The following is a 15095-nucleotide window of genomic DNA, read 5'->3' as shown; positions in this document are numbered from 1 at the left end:
ACAATTATTCAATGGCAGCCGGTTCACGTTTTCCACAATAAGGGTTGATTTGAATTCTGACAGCATTATTTTACGTAATTAAGTGTTCATACAGAGCGTACATTTAACAGCCCCTCGGACTCTTACGAGTTTATTTGTGATTTAATAAAAAAATAAATTATGGGAATGTATACGAGACTAACGAAGATGAATTTTAAAATTAGTAATAATCCTATAGGGTGTCTAAATTAAGTGCAGGTAGTTTTGATGCATAAATCTGCTTCTTTACAGTTTATAATAATTTAATTGATCGACTATCGGTGCTTTATAAATCTCTCCAAACTCTAGTTCTGGCATTTTCTAGCTGCTCAAATGATTCTCTATAATTTCCTTGGCCTTGTCGATAGCAGCCTGATTAGGAGCAAAAATCTAGAAAGTCGTGTCTTTTGCGAGTTTCGATACTTGCACTTCAGTTTAAACAAAAAGTTTCTTCATATTGACTCCTCCCATGCCCAATAATTTTGTCCTTTTATAAGGCTCTGGCTAATTATCTTTGTTCCCCCTCCACGGCTTGTCTAAGTAGTGATGTATTATCTGAATATCTTCTTTTTGGCATCTGAAGCTTTCTGCATTGCTTTCTTGATGATTTTTAAAAGAAGATCCGGTAATTTAATGTCGACCTGTAACGTTGTAAAGTCTTTAGAAATTCCTGCAACTAAAACAAAAATTGAAATAAAACCTTAAAACATTTTGAGCAAATCGCCTTTAAAATCCACTTCACTCATTTAGTCCTCGATACCGAGGATGTCGGCAAGGACTTTATAACCCTCGATTATTTTTTTCTTTGTCGTACCGTGTAACGAGCTCAATGGCCACGCCTGCAGCCAGAGAACACACAGGAACACTTCCATCCTTAAGGGCGAGGCTACCATCGCATTCGCTCGCCATTGAGCTTGAATCTTCAAATGTCAAATTATCTCAATAATCCTTACGATTCCAAGGAATGACAAAAGTTCTATATGTTATAAGTTAAACATGGATTTATTTCCTAAATGTATTTTAAAAATAACACCACACACAAGTAGAAGTTGTTGAAGCAGTGGAATTACACACTATTCTGAAGTAAAATTAGCTGAGATTACTTTCGTCTCTATAACAGTTTTTCCTAGGTTCCAAAGCCGGATTTCTCAATTATCGTTCCCTTATTCAAGCCCTTGGTAAAGAATAATGTTATTCTCAACTGATCTAAACTAAGTGCAATTCCACCATTCCAATGATCTCTACTAGCTAGTGCGAGTGTAATATTGTCGACAAAAATGGAAGGCATTGTTGCGAATCTGTGAAAACTTATTTCAAATTAATTATGCATTTACCGTTTGATTTCTGGGACCTCAGGAGTAAGTATAATGGCAAAAGGAAAACCTCTGGGAATTATAGGAAATAGACTTTTTTTCGTTAAAGCCCCGTGCCCCATTTCTCACCTGCTTATCGGCTCTATTCTACCCGTTTCTTTGATGGCAAAAAGTGGGAATTCATAAAGCAGGAATTGTTTTTTTCTTTAACACCACCAGAAAAACACCGTTATAATTGAAATTAAACTTTTCATGTGAAGCTTACCTAGTAATAACACTTAAAGGATCAAGCCTCATAGCATTCTCGTGTGAATCCAAAGTCAGTGTGTTCGGAATAGGGGTTCGTTCGTAGTTTGGCTCGAGTACCACTCTCTTGATTATATTTTACACGATTACGTGACTCTCGGACAATACACTCGGGCGTACTTTACAATTTATTTATTGTACTACTAAACAATACACAAAGGTAATGCACTTAATATTAACTTGACAATTCGCGCCCGGAGTGTTTGTTATAGAACCGGAAGGAGCGCGACGTAGCTGAAGAATCTCACAGTGTCGTGGTTGTGATGTTCATCCCGATATCTATCGTAATTTAATGTCCTGTTTCCTAAATTTCTAGATCTTAAATACTAATTTAAAGGTCGGCGCTCATATGCGTATCTTTAATTTAGGAAGCAATTGTCGGCTTCTCGGCTACTCGTTGTGTTAACGTGCATAGTCCAGATGAATAACCGATTGAACCTTCATTGGTCATGCCGGCTGAGCGATACATGAATTGGATCGAAATTATAGATCCGACAAAGACTATTACTGCAAATCCCAGTCATAAAGCAGCCTCCATCTGGGGTGGACGCTAACGCTGGGAATTCTTTGAATGAACGTGACTATTGCTAAAAATATCTGGTGAAAAAAACCCAGTGATTTTCGAGAACAGAGCTGCAATTTACTATATACACATACCTACATAGGTGCAGTATCAGGGCACATTAATCGTGGAAAATAAATCATATAAACTTAATATAAACTTAACACAGTGCATAGAACTTGAGTTTGCCCCCTGGTGAACACTGCAGATCCATGTAGAGGCTTATACAAATCAACTTCACATGATATATTGTGCAATTAATCAAGATTTCTTCCATCATATCTTAACTCCTTGTCAAAGATCAAGTTAGTTCAGGTTATATATATATATACAGGGTGGTCACTTTTACGACGCATTCTATGGGGATTTTCGAAACGGTTAAAGATACAAGGTTGGTTAAATGGAGAAAAAGTTTCGTATTTTTATGTTCTGCAAAAAGCTGAAAGCAAAATTGAAATATCTTATGTAATTACTAAGATATCAAAGAAATACCAAAAAAGTCGATTTTCTTTTTTTGTCTATAACTTATTTATTTTTCATACAATCATTTTGAAACTTGGGTGTTCTATATTTTCCGTCAGTGTCTTCAATATGGAAAGGTCAAAAATATCCTAGGCCTACTAGTTTACGTGAAAATAATACTAACTTTCGATTTTCTTATGGACGCCATATTGGATTTTCGCATTTTTGAAAAACACGAAAGATTTCCGTTTCGGCGAGGTGCAACACAAGGGTCTTCTGAACTATTTTACAATAAAAATTAAAATATTTAAATATTTAATGAAAAATTCAAGTAGCACTGAATTTGTCAAGGTCATAATTGGTTACCAAGTTACTGACTGTCTTTGACACATAAGTCAAGTACCCAATATTATTGGTTGCTATGTCAACATAATTTTATTTAAAAAGAAATTTAGTAAAAAAGTGAGTTTTGTTCTTCTGTGAATTAAGTAAATTTTAATTCTTATCAAAATGGGATGATATTTCTCCAAAGATGAGAAAATAGACATGTATTATGTATACATTTTCATTTGACCAGTGGCGTGCATACGGACACCTCTCAGCACATTTTTAAAGAAAAAAATGGTACGCCACTGCTTTTTATTAAAATAAAAATTATTTTTGTAAGTTTAATTTCATTTAGAAGAGAAATACTTACTTGACTTTTTTCGTCCGACGCATCGTTTGCCAGTAAAAAATTGAATACCGTCTATATGCACGATATTCTCTAAATGGTTTTAATAATATTAAGTGTGTTTTAAATATTATTTATTTGCCGTAATATTACAGAAATTGTTCAAATTGGTGGCCATTTTGTTCAAGACATAATTTAGCTCGCCTGTTCATTGATATTCTGATACGTTGAAATATTCCAGCTGTGTTGTGGATTTGTGCCTCGGGCAATCCAGTGATTAGGAAAAACCTGATCAAGATGTTGCCGAGCAAGCAGGGAAAAATGCGCAGGTGCTCCATCCTGTTGAAACCACATTCTTTGTCTAACATTTAGTGACACATCCTCCAAAAGCACTGGTAAAATATTTCTTAAAAATTGTTCGTAAATATGGCTAGTTAGACGAGGTGGGAGCAGATAAGGACCAATTATGTTATCACCTAAAATTCCGGCCCAAATGTTTATGGAAAATTGCTGTTGATTATTGCGAAAAGCAATAGCACGAGGGATTTAACAGATTTAACAGCTATCTGGATTTAAGTCAATCGTTATTATTAGTTGAACTTGCCGATATGCATACTATTTGTGCATGTAGACGGTATTCAATTTTTTACTGGCAAACGATGCATCGGACGAAAAAGAGTCAAGTGAGCATTTCTCTTCTAAATGAAATTAAACTTCTAAAAATAATTTTTATTTTGATAAAAAGCAGTGGCGCACAATTTTTTTCTTTAAAAATGTGCTGAGAGGTGTCCCTACGCACGCCACTGGTAAAATGAAAAATAGCCTTTTTGCATAAATAAATGCGTCTACATTAACTCTCAAAACGTGTCAAATTTCACTTACATATCTCAAACGGTTTTGAATATATCAATAAAAGTTGGATTTTTTAAGTAAAGTTTAACACCCTGTACCTTCTTAATGAAGCATTATTGGAATATGATTTATATGGGGAGTCATATTATTTTTCAATGTACTATTACCCACTAAAATATAATGAAACACTTGTGGGACACCCTGTATATATATATATATATATATATATATCTGCTTTACAACTTTACTATAGCCCTCTCTTATCCGATTAGAGTCCACATCCGGGAATGAAGATCTGATTTTATCTAATGTGTTCGTGCGCACTTCATTTAACGCCAAATCCGTTCCTATTTTATCCAGAAAAAAATGTTGTCAAACCTCTTTAACTCTCATTTCAGAGAACGATCTTAAAGCTTCAGAAATTTCTTCACTCAAAATCGTCCCAGACGCAATAACCTTCTTTGGCTTACCAAACTGCTTTTGCAATACTTCAATTTCATTAATCACATTCTGAGCCTCTCTGGTGCTTGTTTTAATAACTTTTTGCAAGTAATTTAGGAGGATGTTATCTTCATTCCCTTCAAGCATTACTACCATGTTTTTTTTCTTCAACACTGAAATATTAAATTGAGCCTCGAGATGCTCAACTCTTTTCTAGTGGGGTTAATTATTAATTCGTCATTGATTATGCCTACATATACTGTTCCTACAGGACCATGCTATGAAATATCGCTGAGGGAGAGGCAGCAGAAGCGGCATTTATTGAAATTATATCAGGGTTGTTAATGCCATCAACTGCAAGTATGCCACAAACAACCTAAAAAAGAAAGCTAAAGTTGTGGCACTCCTGACAGAGAAGCATTATAAACTAGTTTGCCTCTTTGGATTCGAAATTTCAATTTCAATTTCGACATAATTATAATTATATTTATACAGGGTATCCTCAGATAGGGTAGCCTATACCACAAATTCACTAAATTTTGCATTTTTCGACAAAAAGTCACTCTTCATAAAAGTAGTTTGCTTGATCCAAAAACACCTTTCATCCTGAAATTTAAAAAAATATTTTACGGGGAGCTCGGAACCTTTTAAAACATAATTTTGACTTAAAAGTAAACTAATTCTATTTCTTATTTTTAAACAAAATGTTACTTGAAGAAGTTACTTGGAATTACTTTAATAATAAAAATTCAAAATTTCAATTTTTATTTTTAAATTGATAAATAACTCTTAAGCCAACTAAAGAAATAAGATACTGCTACTACAGAGTGAGCCACGGGAAACGGTTGTGTTTAGAACGGATAGTACACGGCCTGTGTAAATCGTAGATAAGTGGGGAAAGTGGTATTCAACACTTCTTCAGTTGGTATTTTTTATCTATAAAAAAAAATTTATTAATTAAAAAAAAATTAAATATCATAATGAGCGACGAAGCCCATTTTTATCTGGAAGGGGCAGTTAATAAACAAAACTTGCGTTATTGGGCTGCAAATAATCCTCGGGGAGTACGTGAGAAATCGCTACATAGCTCAAAAGTTACTGTTTGGTGCGGGATTGGACGGTTTGGAATCATTGGACCCTTTCTTTTTAAGAAAACGAAAGAACGGTGGCTGTTAATTCTAACTGCCATGTGAATATGTTTGAAACTTTTTTCTTACCCGAACCTTGCGCACGAGGGTAGAATTATGGTTTCAACAGGATGGGGCAACCGCACACGAGGAAGCGCGGGCTTCCATGGCTGCTGTTTATACTGCATTTCCTAATCGTCTAATTTCACGTTTTTGGAGACACCTCATGGCCATCGCGCTCGCCTGATCTTTCCATGTACGATTTTTATCTATGGGAATATTTAAAATCAAGGGTATATGAGCAAAACTCCCGAACATTGGAGGGCCTGAAGACAGGAATACGTGAAAAAATTGCAGAAATCAACCCAGAAACGTTGCGAAAAGTTAAAGCAAACTTTCGAGAACGCCTTCAGTTTTGTATTCGTGAAAATGGCCGTCACTAGTCAGATATTATTTTTCGTAGTTAGGCGTATAAAATGGCATAGTTTAATGGTTATTAAGAAAATAAAACATACAAAAGCCGTTCTTTGTTGAAAAACATCTGTTTCTCGTGACTCACGTTGTACATAGGCAGATAAGTGCTTGTGAACAATTGATGAGTAGGATTCAACAGGTATTCTAAACATAACAGTCATCATTTTAAAAAATAAACTGCACTTATACTTTAATTTTGATGTAGAAATCCTCGCTTTAAAGCATCGAATTTACTTAGTTAAGTGCTGCGGTATTGGTGGTATTTCTTATCATAATGCTATTGAAATATTTCATCAAAAATATATAAAATAAAAATAATTAAAAAAAAAATAAATGAAAGCATTATTCATTCTGTTTATGAAAAATTCCAAACACTTTTGAAAAAATATGTTGAACTCAGTGATTTCCGAATATAATAAACAGTTGCAATATCTATTATTCCTAGTAGTATCTTATTTCTTTAGTCGACTTAAGAGTTATTTACCAATTTAAAAATAAAAACAAATGAAATTTTGAATTTTAACTATCAAAGTAATTCTAAGCAACTTCTTCGAGTAACATTTTGCTTAAAAATAAAAAATAGAGTAAGTTTTTGTCAAAAAATGCAAAATTTGGTCCATTTGAGGTATAGGCAACCCATGTGAAAACACCCTGTATACAAGGTTATTCACGCTATGCAGCACGGAATATTGGGGCCAAAATACGAGGCTTTCAAAAAGTTTTACTTTTGGATTATATGGAGGACAATTATGGCTACTTTTTAAAATTATTTTCGTATTATACAGGGTGTCTCAAAAACCCTAAAAGTATCAAAGTTGTGTTTTTTTTAATGGAACCCCTTGTATATTATTACATTTTTGGATTCTCCACAGTTTTAAAAACAATTTTCTACCAAAATCATTGATAAGGACGTAATCCCCTGAGGCACTCTTGGTGCTCCACCCTGTATATTTAAGACATAAGTTGAAGTTTGGTAAATTAAAGAATACATGCAGTGAGTTTTTTTTTGTAAATAATCTCACATATAGCCTGCTTTCAAAATATCTGAGTTTCACACCAATAATTATCCAAAAACCATGGTCACACGCTCGTATCAATAAGCCTTGAAGTCGATATCTTTCTCAGTGAAGCCTTATTCTCGCCTAACATAATTCGCGGGAATCCGGCCTGCAGCTGCAAATTTTTGCCTAAAATCGACAACCATTGGCAGAATGTTACTGGAGCTTGGTTTAGTTTTTGATACCACTACTACTATCACTGCGGTGTTCCCTATGGAACCCACCACGCATCCATCTGCGAGTCGAGTATATTGACCCGAGGAAAGTAATAAATTCCTTCTAATCGTCGTTACTTAGGGCTTGAAACTGATGCGTTTTTTTATGTAAAAGTCAATTTACTCATTGGAGAAATTTACAGCAGTTTGGGGGATTTTGGATGTGTTATTGAGATATCTTCGAGGGTACCTTAGACATGTTTTGTGAATTTGAAAGAGTTTTACATGGGACATCCATTGGAAAAGAAGTATTTTTATCATAAAATGTTCAAGCTTGGATCGTGTCACATAACCACAAAGTGTTGCCACATTGACGGCGATTCAAGAAAATGGTGAAAGGCAGCGATGACAACGTTGGTTTCCATCCAACCGCAAAGAAGGAGGATAATCTTGTTGTTTTGTTTATTCAGGAAAGTTGATTTCCCTTTAGGCGCATTTAATAGAAAAGGATGAAAGTACTTTCATGTGATAAGTTGTTTTAAGTTTCACTTTGACTGAAAGTCTTTCCTTATTCATTGTTTTTAAATTCACGTTCCTAAAGGTTTTCAATTAAAAAAGAAAACTAAATATGTTGGTACTTAGTAATATATTTTTGCCTCATTTTCAGCAATGACCCTATCAAACATCTTTTCCTTAGACGTCCACGAGGAGAACGCACTAGCCACTTTATTTCACAAACATTTGTTAAGACGAGGAATTCTTTTAAAGGTTTATTTATAATATTTAAATGCACAATATCCACATCTACTCAGCTTTGTTTATAAATATCTAATAAAAGAGTATCTTGCAATCATGCCGTCATTCTTGTAGCTCCTGATAAAATAACTCTAACTTCAGTAAGACTTAACATTCTTCTACAACTTCTAAAACACTTCTACACAAGTGCATCTCAATCCATGCTTCTTCAAAGCCAACAATGGCAGAATCTTGCCAAAACTAAGTAAAAGTCGAGAAAGTGAATTAAATGATGGAGATCAATTTGTATTACTGCTAGATTATTGGTTTAGAGTTAAGAAAGTTATTAATGTGAAAATTTAGCCCCAGTTAATGGTAAAAGGAATCATGAAGAAGCAGAAGAAAGAAATGACTGTGGCAAAGAAGCAATGAAAAAGGTAAGACTTGTAAATGTAAAAAAGGCCCAATTTATCACTAAATCATCCCCTGAAGCTGAGAAAGTTGAAGAAACTTCTAATGCATCACAGCAACTTGAAGAGAAATGTCCTTGTGATTAAAAGATGTTGATGATCGCGAATGTAGTAAAGAACTGTTTTGATTTAATCTTGACAACTACTTAAATAAACTAATTTGACAAAAAGTAACTATTCACAAATACTCTAAAAAATAATAATAATTGGTGGTTTGCCAGACCTATCTATGACAACAACCAGATTATAATACACCTATAAATAAACTAATTATTAACAATTAAAAGAGAACAAGTAAGGAGGTAAATCAGGTACTCACAATCAGCACCTGACCTAAATTACGTGCACCACAGAAATATTTTTTTTAGAAGATTTCTCTTTCGTCACAGCATTTGGACAATACAGCCCTTATGGAGGACATAATTAAGCCACAGGAAATCAATTCTAACTACATATGCAACACAGTAAACAGATTTTAGAAACAGGTATTTTAAATTTTAACTTGTTGGCTGTGTGGCAAAATCAACAGCACGGTGCATTGACACCGGTCTGTTAGTGGCAGTGACAGTACACTGCGAACCAGAGCGACCTTTCGGTTCTATGGAGATTTCAAACAGCCGGCGGGAAACATTTTTCCGAAGTCCTATAAAACCGTTGGTCACATCACCAACGCTCTTTTTTTGAGCGCTGTTCTTTTCTCAATACACATCCAATACCTGGTGAACGTTAAGTAACACAAATACTCTGTATGCAGTAGTTATAAATTTATTTTAAGTTTTGAATATACAAATTAAAAGTTCCCGTTGTACGAGTTTCGTTTGTTAGTTACGTTCGCGTAACTAACAAACGAAAACGCTTATCCAGCCAAACGAAACAGCTGCACTGACTGCCAACTGTCAATTCGATCAGTTGTCTGAAGTCGTACCGCTGTGGTGCACCACTCGAGAGATCGTTCACTCCAAGAACCTGCACCGGCAAGTGATACTGTCAGGAAGTCTCAATTGACGAGTGACAGTAGAAAATGAACCAAAAGGGTTGTTAGCCTTTAAAAGAGAAAAACGACCCCTAAATATCTCTCTTTCTGCCCTGAACTCTCTCGAGGTAGAGTACCACAACGTCACCCTTAGTATTAGTGATACTAAACTGTGATAATTAGTGCAAAATAAAGTGGTTTAGTAGGAAAAGCGCTTGTTTAATCTACTGGAGCAGTTTCTCTGTCGGGTTGAATACTGATCTTTTCTGTGTATCCACCGGGAACTATAACGCAGTACGAACCCCTTCACTCTAGGGGCACACTGCATTGGAGCGTGCACCGACATCTCAATCGGTAAACAAACGCACACACAATCTCGACACCGCTTTCTGCTTGCAATTTTTTGTTGGAGTATAATCAAGATGGGGAACGGTATGTATACCTAAATTATAAAAAGTGAAAAAAAAAACTTTTTTTTTTAATTTTCAGATAAAATGAATACTTGTGTCGAAGATTGGATCGAATTTCAACAACAGAAACTTTCAAGCATGAGCGTCAAGCGCGTTAGAGTTCAGATAGGGGAAGAGTCTTACTATGCCTGCCTTCGAATAACTACAAAAATCTTCAGCATTCGCCCCGATGATCATCAAATAACGCCATTTTTTTTCGACGAATATCACCTCAATGGAGTTGACGAAGAAGGCAGTAAGGGCATTAGAATAAGCCGGAAGTTTGGGAAACCATCGTTCCTTATTTATTTTCGTTCAACAAGGGAACGAGATATGGCACTTCAAAAAATTAGGATTTTAATAAGGTATGTAACATTCTACCTCATTTTTAATTTTTAATATACAGTAAAACTTGCTTAATACAAGGACCCAAGGGAAAGGCCAATTTACTTGCCATAACTGATTGCTTATTGTATTTGGTCTATTGTATTTCCAATGTTTGTATGTGTACTTATGCAGGCATATAGAGGGTGTTGCAAATTAGTAGGTCAATTTGCTAACTACAGATTCCTTGAGCGAAAGTAATTAGACTTTACTTATATGACTTTTCTTCAACTCTTCATACTCACTATACAGGGTGTTGAAGTTGTTAATAACTTTGATGTTCCTTCACCTATTTTAATGAAATTTTGCAGTGGTGCACAGTTCAATGAGACACTCTTTTCTTATAAGTTGGGCAAAAAAATTTGAAACCAGAGTGGAGAAATTTGGGGGATCATAGACGTGCCTCCCTCGCTCCCCCACAACTCTTTCTTGTGCTTGCCAATAGTGAATTTATTTAATTTTTTAAACTAAATATTTTTTTATCTTAATTTTTTCATTCCTGCCAAATTTTGATTTATCAGTTCCCTTAAAAGATATTCTGGCATATTGCCTCTCAATTCATGATATTATTATTTTTTTTTAATTTATTCATTTTATTATAGAGTAAAATCTAGTTATAACGATACTGGAGAGACCATGGCTATTAGGTCGTTATAGCCGTTGGTTGTTATATCCAAAAATAAATTTTCTTTAAGTCATGTGTATAAAAATTCTGCTTTTAATACATTTTTAATACAATATATACCTACATACTTTATTTAATACAACTTATCTACATGTGTATTGTACACAAGATTATAAAACCTTAAAAAAATTGTTACTATAGGGAGTAGGCTATAAAAAATATAACACAAATAGGTTTCTTTTATATAATCTGTTTTTCATCTCTAAACCGCTTGGAAAGCAAGTCCACACCACACTACTATACCATTTTGTATCATCCCTATATGTATGTAACACACATGGCTTTACTAAAAGCACCTTAAAACCGTCAACAGCATATCATATTTCAGGAATAGTGTCTCTTCCCCACTTTAAACCTAAATATAATATAAATCTAAAGCTTTATCTTAGTCGTACCATTGATTAAGTTTTTGGCGATTTTAATTGCTTAAATGTCCATAACTCAACAGTTACTTTATTTTGTTTTGCACATTTACATTTTTCAAAACAAATTCTCGAGTTTTTGGTCAATAAAAGAAATGCTATTTAGTAATTGTTAGTCGTCAAAACCTTCACAAATAACAAATTTTTTTATTATTGAAACTGCTTCGAAGGCCTTGATACATGATGGAATTGCATTTGCCCCTTCTTTATTGTCATTCTCTTCACTCCCTTTTACTGCTTCAGTTATATCAGTGACAATGGTTTTGAAAATATCAGCCTCATTTAAGTCTTCTCGGGTTTCTACTTTGTTATCAACATTTATGAATTCAAGTAGCTCATTATCTGTTAATATTGAAGCGGTATTGTTAAGTTGCCTAAGTTGTGCTAAGAGAATGTTGTCTTTATCATCAGAATCATTTTTGTCATTTGTACTATTTTTTCCAAAACCTGCATGTCGAAGAACAACCTTGAATTGTTTCAGGAGTAACCTTCTCCCAGGCCGCAGATATCAGAATAGCATCTACAAGTGTTATAATGATTTTTTCTCCTAGTTCTATTTTTTTATCATTTCTAAAAGTTGCATTTTACGGTAGGGAGTCTTCAGTGAATGCATAACACCTTAATCCATAGGTTGTAAAATGGAAGTACAATTTGGGGTCAATGAACATAACTTAATTAGCTTTAAATTCTCAACTTTTGAATGAGCGGGATAGTTATGCACAATTAATAACATTTTTTTGACTATTTCCTAAGTTCACTGTTCCACTACCGGAAAAATTTTGAAAATTGTGTAATGTACCTCGATGCAAGAAAATAATGAAAACGTCCCTTGGTTTTGGTACTATTATAATTAACGTTTTGACATTCTTATTTCTCTATAAGAACTGCCCTATAACTGATTTAGACCATATTTATATCTAAACTTATCAATTAGAAGGGTTTTGTGTCGATATCTTAATTATTATTGAATTTGTTTCTAAATTATGGTGCCAAATTAATATGGAAAGTAGATTAGATTATTTTATGCCAGAAATTCTATATTAATGTGTATCCAAAAATGCTTAATAAAAAAAGATATGGGGCGTCTTATGATAGTTTGGAAAAACATATTTCTATTATTTTCATCCAAAGGGCTTTTGCGATTTTATTGAAAGTTGGTACACAAGATGTGGCCGACGGGTGCAACAACTATTGATGAGTACATTATTTTTAGTTGCTATGGTAACCAAATAGCCAGGGGTGGCCTAGAAATTTTTGCGGCAAATTTTTTTTGTGCGTGGACAAAATGCATATTTGGTCAGTTCTTTTTAGAGTTTGTTTAAAAATACACAAAAAAGGTAGTCTGGTTTAAAATCGATAATGAACTGTTTTCGAGAAAAATGATTAAGCATGAGACACTGCAAACTGCTGTTATTTCCACATTAGGACTTACAAATGTGTTTCTTCTAAACGGTACCTCGTTATAACCAAACACAAATACACGTGTTTATATGGAACTTTTAACAGGGTTCTATAAATTGGGCGTTATAACCGTGATCTCGTATTAAGCGAGTTTTACTGTAGTAACTTTCAGTTATGAGCATGTACCTATGCAAATAGTTGAAATGAAAATTTAATAAGTGTCATTGATGTTTAACTGTAGTTTTGTTCGCTAAATGTATTGGTTAGATGCTCTTATTAATTATTTTGAATGCAACCTGTTTTGTAGTTTATATTGTGTTGTGTAATGAATCATTGTATTTTTTATAGTGACGAAAGCACGTCCGAGTCGCCGGAATCGAACACAAATACATCGTCCGAAGGTAGTTAATAGTTAATAAAGTATTAAAGATGTTTAAAATAATTTGCAAATATAGCCTTTAAACTAATTTGCTCTTTTTGCCTATTGTTAAAGAACGGGTAGGTTTTATTTTAATAAAATACACGCACGTGTCCTCAAACAATTTTATTCTATCCTTTTCGGGAATCGAATGCCCAACATACCCAAAGATGCATCAGGGTCACCCCCGAGTGCATCTGTTTATCTTCAAAAGAATTAGCACATACCATTCCACCTTCTTCCCACGCTCGCAACCCTCAATCATTCTATTCACACTTATATTAGGACAAAACTGATATTTGAGCCGTTCTCTGCATTTCATGTTTTAGCCAAGATGATAAACAGACTCTCCATATTTACGACTAATGGTTTATTCTAATTTAATGTAGGGCTAAACAATAGAGGGTATATACATATGTATTCAATTATGGAAACTAGTTATAATACTATATATCCTAATACCTAGAAAAAGTTTAATCTCCTGCAAGCCTTCCATTTTGACCCATCAACGCCCAATTTATTTTTTTTTAATATTTTCTTTTTCTGCAAATTTAGTTATGAGCTACTTAAACCCTTATAAAATTACTGTCATCGAGGAGTATCCGAAAATTGTAGTACTTTTTTCAAAAATTGCTACAGGTTCTAGAGTAAGTACTCAAACTACACGAAATCGACTTCGCAAACGTGGAATGAATGCAAGAAGGCCAACTAGAATACCCCTTTTAAGCCCTGCGCATCGTAAAGCGAGGCGCTTCTTTGCAGAACACTTAAATTGGACCATGAATCAATGGAGTAATGTTATTTTTACTGACGAGTCTAGATTTCTTCTAAACCATATTGATGGGCGTGTTAAAGTGTGTAGACGAAGTGGTGAGTACTTTTTAAATTTCACAGTTCAAGAAAAATAAGCTTTTCGTGGCGGCTCAATTATGGTTTGGGGCGGAATAACTTTAAATGGCCCCACTGATTTGGTAGTTTTTCGACAAGGTCCGATGACGGCACAAAGGTACACCGCCGAAGTTCTTGAGCCACTTGTTGAACCATTTGCTGAAAATATGGGTCTAGAATTTGTTTTTCAGCACGATAATGCTACATCCCACACGCCCAGGATAGTGCAAAATTTTCTTACTGTCCATAATATTGAGATTATAGATTGGCCAGCAAGGAGTCCCGATTTAAATCCCATTGAGCATATTTGGGATACACTTGGACGGCGTTTGCTCCACCGTCAGCCACTCAAAAATCTTCAACATGTCGAAGATATTCGCCTGAAAGAATGGGAACAGCTCGATCAACAAATGTTGAAAAACGTCATTGAAAGCATATCTCGACGACGTGCAGAAGTTCGACGAATTAGAGCCCATACACGCTATTATTGTCTTATTTTTCATTTTTTATTTTTTTATTTTTGTTCATAAACTTGTTAAAATCGTAAATTGCATTTATTACATTCACCACTTTCCCGTTTTTGTCAGAATGTTTTTTCAATAAAATAACAAAAAGTGTGCGTTAATTATAGCGGAAAGCCCTAGATAAAATGAAATAAAAAATTATAATAATTTTTTTTAACTACAACTATTTTTACAGTTGACTCCTTATTCTTGGTGGTCAGTGTATTTAACTTAAAGTTCCTACCCTGTTTCTAAATCTAAAGCTGACGAATGTCTCATCTAAATACCACAGAATGTAATCTTTTTAACTGAACAAACCGAAGTTT

At 34.3% G+C, this 15095-nt stretch overlaps 1 protein-coding gene and 1 pseudogene across 3 annotated transcripts; one reads left to right on the top strand and one right to left on the bottom strand.

The window, feature by feature from the left end:
- Positions 1 to 141: 141 nt before the first annotated feature.
- LOC136414505 (polyribonucleotide nucleotidyltransferase 1, mitochondrial-like) lies at positions 142 to 7762 on the bottom strand (annotated as a pseudogene).
- Positions 7763 to 9666: 1904 nt separating this feature from the next.
- LOC136414381 (uncharacterized) lies at positions 9667 to 14744 on the top strand. Of its 3 annotated transcripts, XR_010752541.1 has the most exons (4): positions 9667 to 10051; positions 10109 to 10433; positions 14018 to 14248; positions 14458 to 14744. XR_010752541.1 is itself a non-coding variant. In XM_066398368.1 (3 exons), exons 1-3 carry the CDS (start codon positions 10042 to 10044, stop codon positions 14022 to 14024), a joined length of 342 nt encoding a protein of 113 aa, XP_066254465.1. In that variant the 5' UTR covers positions 9667 to 10041; the 3' UTR covers positions 14025 to 14744. The 3 variants fall into 3 exon arrangements, 2 of the variants coding, with proteins under 2 accessions (XP_066254465.1, XP_066254464.1); XM_066398368.1 differs by having other exon boundaries at positions 14018 to 14744; XM_066398367.1 differs by lacking the exons at positions 14018 to 14248; positions 14458 to 14744 and adding an exon at positions 13309 to 13496.
- The last annotated feature ends 351 nt before the right edge of the window (positions 14745 to 15095 follow it).

Source organism: Euwallacea similis, chromosome 17, assembly GCF_039881205.1.
Source record: "Euwallacea similis isolate ESF13 chromosome 17, ESF131.1, whole genome shotgun sequence".
Taxonomy (NCBI): Eukaryota; Metazoa; Arthropoda; class Insecta; order Coleoptera; family Curculionidae; genus Euwallacea; species Euwallacea similis.
The sequence above is the reverse complement of the archived record's forward strand: the minus strand, read 5'-3'. Positions and strand labels throughout refer to the sequence as shown.